This window comes from Anoplopoma fimbria, chromosome 24 (assembly GCF_027596085.1).
Source record: "Anoplopoma fimbria isolate UVic2021 breed Golden Eagle Sablefish chromosome 24, Afim_UVic_2022, whole genome shotgun sequence".
Classification (NCBI taxonomy): Eukaryota; Metazoa; Chordata; class Actinopteri; order Perciformes; family Anoplopomatidae; genus Anoplopoma; species Anoplopoma fimbria.
The window spans coordinates 1,123,014-1,131,700 of NC_072472.1; the positions used below are offsets into that span (position 1 = coordinate 1,123,014).

General features: G+C 42.4%; 1 protein-coding gene across 1 annotated transcript; it reads left to right on the plus strand.

Annotated features, from left to right (window-relative positions):
• The first annotated feature begins 4,306 nt into the window (after positions 1-4,306).
• Positions 4,307-5,167, plus strand: LOC129113826 (odorant receptor 131-2-like). Its single transcript, XM_054626301.1, has one exon. The coding sequence runs from the start codon at positions 4,307-4,309 to the stop codon at positions 5,165-5,167; it is 861 nt and encodes a 286-aa protein (XP_054482276.1).
• Positions 5,168-8,687: the final 3,520 nt, after the last annotated feature.

The window sequence follows — 8,687 nt, forward strand, 5'->3', positions numbered from 1 at the left end:
CCATTTGAAGTGAATGTTTTAGCGATACAAACTCCAGTTTTTCTGCTGGACTGGAAGCAAATTACAAGATGATTGTTTTCTGATCATTGTACACCTTTCTCAAGGTTGCTGCTACATATTCAAAATCATAAGTATGATAATAAAGTCTGTGTTTACCATTTAAAGAAGTGATGATTGAATATGCATTCATTACATTTCTCTAAACTATTTATAACATGAATCAGTGACAGTACTTTACTCATTCCTGTTTGTCTGTGAGTGTCCTCATGTAGTTACAATCATGACAAGCAAATAGGGAAACTAAACAGTATAGATGAAAAGGCACTTCTCTTCACCAACAAGCAGTTTGGAAGGAAGTACATTTATCAATTAAATTTCCTCAGATTTAGAATTAACAATGCATGTAGAGATGCAGATATTACTCTGTGTTATTATAGATGAACTGTCCTACAAACAAGGCTTTTAAAATAAATGATATACAAAAGCAGTATGTACCGCAGTGCATATTATATAGTCACACATATAAAACACTGTTTGCGTTTGATAACTAACACCATTTGTTAAAATGACATAGTACCAGTTTGGTATGAATTCTAACAATAATGCCCTATTCAGAAAAATGGTAAGACTGGCCTTATCAGAGCATATTCATTTGGTATATCAGGTCTTGATATATTTCATACTCATAAAATGTTCAATGTATTTTTTCATCTGAAAAGAACATTGTGTTGTTACATTATATGAGGCACAAAGACATCAGAATCAGAATTATTTTATTGGCCAAGAACGTGCGCACAAACAAGGAATTTGACTCTCTTTTCTTGCACCTTTCTCGATTTACTTACAGAGAAATAGAAATAACAACTATGATCAAAGACAACAAGTCTAGAAAATGTATAAATGTCAAGTCAGGCACTGAGTGAGTTGTAAAATAGCACAAATAGTGCAAAGTAATTAGAAACAAAATGGATGATTATGTAAAGTATGAATTGTAAAGACGTTATGACATTTGACTGACTTCATTTTGTTCGTGTTTATTTTGCTTTGTTACATTTTCAAATTGTCTAAATTACATTTAGACACCTAACAAGTGTCAATGGGACAAGTAGTTCTGTTTATAATCTATTTATTACTGCTGCAGTAAATAGTAATGAATCTCATGTTGGTGCCATGACATTTAACAAGGTATGCAATGCATTACATAGCTCTTAACCAAACTGCAGATTGCAGAAAGATTATTATTATGGTTATTTATTTATTGACGAAAAGCCAAATTAAACACAGACCGTTTGAGCAGGTGCAGTCAGCAAAATATAAGTAAGCAAGTCAGTAAGTAAGTCAGTAAAGTAGATTTAGTGTAGCACCTTTCATGGAGAAAGATCACAAAGTTATTTGCAAGAATAAAAAGTCCATAAAACACAAAATTTCAAATGTTAGCAGGAGGTGAGACAACTGAAAGTTTTAATAATTGATTCTTAAGCTTCTTTTTAAAGGTGTCAATAGAGGTTCCAAATCGAATGTCTATAGGAAGAGCATTCCAAAGGTTGGATACACCTCTTCAAAGGCACTGTCACCTTTTGTCTTCAGTCAGGCTCGAGGGACAACCAGTAAGCCAAGGTCAGAAGACCTAAGTGACCTACTGGTGATATAAGGATGGAGCAGGTCAGATATGTACATAGCTTACTGACAACGCAGGGCTATTAAAAAAAAAGAATCCTGAAGTTGATGGGAAGCCTATGTAAAGAAGATAAGATCGGTGTGATGTGTGGCCATGTTTGTTGTATGGAAGAAACCATTTGATATGTTCTTCAAAGTACTTTGCCTGACTAAACGTATCGCTAATATTTCTAAGATTTGCCCTTTACAGCGGAAGAATGGAACCCTATACACTGAGCCACCTTGGATGGATAGAAGGATATCAGACTTAACTGCATTTAACTGTAAAACATGTTGTTAGCCATCCAGTCCTTAATGGCAATCAGACAGCAAAACAGTCAGGTTGTCAATCTCATCAAGCTTAAAAGATAAATACAGATGTATATCATCAGCCTAACAGTAATATGAGAAACTTTTACATTTGCTAATAATATGAACTGAGGGAAGCATAAGCACACCATAAGACAAAGCAGCAGTTTCAGACATGTAGGGACCAAGTGACCCAGACAAACTCCTATCCGAGACCTGGCAGGAGAACCAGTCCAAGGCGCTCGCAGAGACACCCATGCATTATCTAAGCCTTTCAGTCAGGAAGCTGTTAACTACAGTATCAAAGGCTGTGCTTGGATCCAGAAGCAACAAAACAGACCATTCACCTACATCAGAAGACATAATCATTTCATTGGAAATATAGTTCTCTCATTTTTTTGATAAAACGCAGCTTAGATATAGAGTTTTTGGGAAGGAATGGATCAAGGTCATTTTTATTTTAGCAGTGGCTAAACTATTGCATGTTTCAAATAATAAGCTGGGATACAGTGTTAGTTTAAAAGCTTTGGGGTTGCCTCCTAGTGTGGATGGGCGGAAACGGAGACCTTTGGAAACGATGACATAGACACCCGTGTTTGCTACTTGAGTGACGTGTCCTTCCTTGATTTGTCACATGGCTGTGTGGACTTCACCATGTGTGTAAAAATAAGAGCCTTAACTGGATTAAACCGCATCTAGCCCTAGCGTTAAAGTTTCACCGGAGTGAGAGATTTGTCCAATGGTACCTCATTGGACGTGCCCCACGGGAACCCCAGGGAGTCCATGTGACACGGCCATGACATCACCACGACTATAAACATCAGTGCTCACCTTCACACTGCGCCATTCCATTGCGAATTCTGTGTTAAACGGCGCTAACAACATTGGTACCCATGAATAACCTAGGTAACACCTCAATCTCTCCTTAGAGGAGTTTGGTAGCTGTACTGCTATCTCTTGCTAAGAAAAACTAACAGACTGGGAAGCCTCAGGGCATCATCCCAGACGTACTTGGTGAAGTAATGCTCCTGTATCACCGCAAAGCCAAGTTGCAAGAAGTAAAAAGGCAGGAGCAGATCGGCCAGCTGCAGTTTGCAATTTGAACCGCTGCAGCACAGCTACCGAGCTGTGCAGAAGGATGTTGCCATCCTGCGACATTAAGTCCTGGTCCCCAAACCTGCACTCTCTAGGCTGCAGGAAAGTAATGAAACTCTGTGCGCACAACTTCAGGCTGCACAGAGAAGCACAGAGGTCATGATGGCACTGTAAGTAGGCTGTCCTAAGGTTATCTCCAGATTCAACTGATGCAGTCTCTGACCCCAAAACAGGCCGCCTCCCTGACACAGTCGGCCAAGTCCTGCTCCAAAGGCTCAATTAGGCCGACTGAGTGGACATGCCGCTATAGTAACCCAAAGTAGTCTGCTAGGAACTTAACAACCTCTAGCGGTGCAGTCTTTGATCCCATCACCATGGACACCTAACGAGCGCCCCAGTCAGCCCGCTAGCTTGACCCAGGTGCCCCATTTTCAAATAGTTGAACTACATTGTGCTTGGACAGGATGGGATCCCAGCCAATCCCGTGATACCTGGAATGTATCCCTGGCGATCGATACATTCAGGGTAGCTCACACTTGCGCCTTGAGCCGACCCAATACACAATATTAGGATTAACGCCTTGCTTACCTATTGTTTTAAAATGTGTGCATAATGTTTGATCTAGCTAGATGTAGTTTATATGGCCAGATGACGCCTCATTGTCGGCCAAGACACTAGAGCCTAAGAACTCCATGCACTGTTTGAACCCCTCTTTTGTTCCCAGGAAAATATGGACTGTGTAACCCTCAGGTTTCCCCACATAAACTGTTAAAGTATATACAGATTTATAATGACATACTAATTAAAGTAATTACTGTAATTATGAAGAGCAAAGCTACTTCAGTTTGGTTAAATCAATTGAAAGCCAAACTAAACAAAGACAGGCAATGAAAGTTTTGACAGCAGTGGAAAAACTTAAGTGGGTGTTAATAAGAAAGTGTTGGCGAGATCACATCACTAATTTATAATCTAATGATTATGCTGATGTAATGATGTCCTGTAAAGGTGGCAAAGCATATATACCACATGTTGCAGTTAAAAACAGACCAGATCAACTCTGCACTTGTGGAAACAAACTAGGTATCTAACCTCCTGACTGAATATCTTTTTGCTTCTTTATGAACTGTGCGTTTTATGATATGTACTTAACTAGTTTTTCTTTACGAATCATTCTGTAATGTCTTTTCTGCGTCCTAAAGCCAATATCACTGCTAGTCCTCCTTCACATGAGATGCTGTTATTTGGCATGTTATCCATAGGGTCTATCTGCTCTTTCTTTTATATTAACTGTGTTTTGCTGTTCACCCTGAGGAGTAAGCAGGTGTTTTGTGAGACATCCAGATATATCCTTCTGTTCAACCTGATCTTTGCAGACACTGCTCACCTCGTATTCAACCTTCTGCTTTACATAATGTCTTTTTACCGGATAAAAGTTTCATATTATGCGTGTGGTATATTCGTCCTTCTCTCAGTTTTCTCTCAGTTGATCTCTCCTCTCACACTTGCTGTGATGTCACTTGAGAGATATGTGGCTGTGTGCCATCCACTGAGGCATGCTACCATCTTCACAGTGAGGAGCACAGGCACAGCCATTGCTGTGGTGGGGACCGTCAGTTTCATCCACATCCTCATTCGAGTTTTCATGTTGGTTTATGTGTTTACAACAATCTCTGTGAATCTGCAAATTAATGACTTTTGCTCTAAAGAAGCAATGTTTTTCGCACCAATCTTTGATGAATTTGAAAAAGCGTATGCCAGCACTCTCTTTCTGTCAGTGGGTGTAGCAATCATCGGCTCCTACATTGGTGTCGCGCTAGTAGCCAGGTCTGCCTCAACAAACAAAGAGTCAGCCAAAAAGGCTCTTCAAACGCTTCTGCTTCACCTGATTCAGCTAACCCTGGTTCTCACCTCCTCCTTGTTCTCCACCATCATTATAGCCATAGCCAGAACTGTGAATAGATCTGCCCTTTTACGGGTTTACAATATATGCTTTGTGTTCTTGAGTGTCCTTCCAAGGTGTCTGAGTACTCTCATCTATGGGCTCAGGGATCAAACAATCAGACCCGTCCTCTTGCTAAATCTGTGCTGTCGGTATAGATGCCGCTGACAATTTTACGTGAATGCTTTTCCAAACAAACTTCAGTTTTCTATGTGACATGTAAAAAGTTCATTTTCTGAACATTGTTCACCTTTCTCAAGGATGTTTCTACATACTCATAATGGTGGTTAGATTAAGATTATATGTTTAAGTATCATTTAAAGATGTGATGATTGAAAAAATATTTAAATAAATGTGCAGTTATTTCATGTCTCTTAACTTCTCATATAATAAATGAGTGACCTGCATGCCACAGTACTTTACTCATTCCTGTTTTTCTGTGAACTGTCCTCAGATAATTACAATCATGACAAGCAAACAGTGAAACAAAAATTTTGAGATCAAAAGGCAAATAGTATAAGGAGTACCAATATCAATCAAGTATTCTAAGATTTTGATCGTGTAAGTGATTAACAATGCATGCAGACATGCAGAAATTAAGTTATTATATATGAACTGTCCTACAAATACAATGATATGACAGTAAGATAATAGTAAACCAGAACAATGCAAGTTCCAGCTCAGTGTTCATTTTGGCAGCTATTTATAGAATTCATTTTAGTTTTAAAACAAAATTAAGACGAATGTTTTTCATTTTTATCCTTAATAGTTTGTCTAGTTTTAGTCGCTGAAAATACTTTACATTTTGGCTTTGGACTATTATTTATTAATTTTAGTCAATGTTTTCTTTCTTAATTTAGTATTACTACTTACTTGGGGTTTTAGTAGCTCGACTTTAGCCACATATGAGGTCAAATGTAAGCACAGAGAAACAACGTGGGATAGACATACAAACACAAGTTACGTGAATGGACTGAAGTCTAACGCCTCACAGTCGTGGATCAGTGTATAATAGGACGAGTGAGGAAGAAGAATAAGTCCTGGACTAGAGGACCCAAACAAGGAAAGTGCGAGTCGCAGGTAGCATTCAGCGATGAGTGAAGGGGGAATGAGAATCAGAAGCAATAAGTTCCCAAACGCTCTGTTTTTGTTTAAATTTGTTTTTGACACTTTGACACCGATTTTATTTCACGTGGACATGACGGATGACTGACTCAACCACTGATGCTCTTCTTTAGGTAAACGTGAAGAAACCAGCCATATTTAATAGGCTAATAATGATGAAACATCACAGCTTTATTTACTAATTAACCTGAATGAGTCCTCTTTTATGAGACATTTTCAGAAAGATAAGAGACACTTCTTTAATCCTATTGTCTTTATGTGAATGGAGAGACATGGATGTCATCTATGTCTGGCTGAGGACATTTGTACTGGAAATATCACAATTAAGGATACCGCACCATGTTGACAATCTTTGCATTTACTTTTTGACAGACATGGCCTATTATGCACACAATTTGCTAATTTATTTGCCCAATCATAACATAATATAGTAGACAGCAAGCAAATATATATATATTTGCTTGCTGTCTACTATTGGTAAATGGTAAATGGACTGTACTTGTATAGCGCTTTTCTAGTCTTCCGACCACTCAAAGCGCTTTTACATTACTAATCATTCACCCTTTCATACCCATTCATACACTGATGACAGGGGCTACCATGCAAGGTGCCACCTGACCATCAGGGTCTCTCTAATCATTCACACCCATTCATACACCGATGGCACAGCCTTCGGGAGCAACTAAGGGTTAAGTGTCTTGCCCAAGGACACATCGACATGGACTGCCGGAGCCAGGGATCGAACCGCCGATCCTCTGATTGGAGGACGACCCTGCTCTCCACTGAGCCACAGCCGCCCCTGTATTAGCCTACTATATTAGTATATATATGTATATATATATATATATATATATATATATATATATATATATATATATATATATATATATATACTAATGGAGTAAACTATTCATTAAATATTTTGTGAAAAAGAGTCGGCTGACAAATAATAAAAAATTTGTTTAGCAGTGTCCCAGGAAGCAGCAGTCATTCAGTGCCTTGTGGATTTGAAGTTTTAATTAACGTAGTTCGGGAACAATGACCACGCCCTGAACACCTAATTGTCTCTGCACAAAGTATTTAAGCATGACGGATCCATCCACTTCCTCCTTGACTCTGTTTCCTCATGATGTCAGAATCGAGAGACAAACACAACAAGAACCCAAGCACCATGGACCAGGAACTCTTCCTAAACCCTTCTGGCAACGAGCTGTTCGAAGAACACGAGCTCACCCCGAAGTCCCGAGGCTCCAACCTTCTCCCACCATCCTTGGCTACGTTCCACCATCCACGTTCCTCGTGGCTCCCGGCATTCCCGGACAACTCCGAGGCCATCGGTCCCTCGCCCTCCATCAGCCCCAGGGGGAGAACTCGACTTCGGCGCGCGAGGGACATCGTCCCTCCCTGAAGCCGCTTTCCCATCCGCTCAAGATCCAGGCGCTCGAACGACGGGCAAAACCACCCTGACCCTCCTTCACCACGCCGCCTCTCCAACAGCCCCAACACGTCCCACATCTCCAAGTGGACAGTCTCCCGTCTAAAGAACATACTCACCCAGCGCAACATCCCGTTCAATAAGTCCGACAGGAAAGCAAAACTTTTCAAACTTTTCACGGACTCCCAACACAACAACACTCAGCAAACCTCCCGAGCACTTCCGGATTCCCGCCGCCGCGTCAGCCGCTACGCCGATGACGTCATGACGCATCCGACGGCCGGGGAAACCCTGTCAGCCACAGCAGCCCCCCCAGAGGGCCAGGTCGTATCGCAGCAAACCCTCTCTGCCCCAGAGACATCACATTCTGCACTTGTTTTCCCCCAATCTACACTATCAACCCACGCACATGCATCCCTTCATCCCAACATCCTTTCCTCTTCTCTCCCTTCTGCCTTTCCTGCATCATCTACCTTGGGCAACTTTGCTCCGCCCTACATGAATCCAGCTACCTCAGCTGCTCAGACAGCTCCAACAGCAGGGGCCCATAGCGGAGCAACCGGCCAAAACCTATTCTTTCCTCCTGTTTCTGCTCTTCCCCCCTCTCACCTGCTCACTCTGCTGCACCTACACCCTGCAGTATAAATGCCCCACTCATTCACACACTCGCTGCCAGATCATTCGTTGTTTTCATGCTACACTTTCCAGCAATTTCCTGTGGACTGATTTTCCCGACGCATCGGCGCCCTGCCGACTCATGACGCATCGGCACCCCTGCCGACTCCTGCGACTCTTGACTCGTCGGCGCTCCGGCCGACTCCTGCACCTCCTGACCCGTCGCTGTTCCGGCCGACACCTGCACCTCCTGACCCGTCGCCGCTCCGACCGACTCCTGCACCCCCTGACCCGTCGCCGCTCTGTCCGACTCCTGCACCACCCGTCCCGTCGGTGCTCCGGCCGACTCCAGTCCCGGCCGCAGCCTTCCCCGGGTCCCGGCTGGGCCGCAGCCTTCCCGGGTCCCATCCCGGGGGCCGCAGCCTTCCCGGGTCCCATCCCGGCTGGGCTGCAGCGTCCTCCTGCTTCCACTGGGTCGCAGCGTCCCCTGCTCCTGTTCCCGCTGGGTCGCAG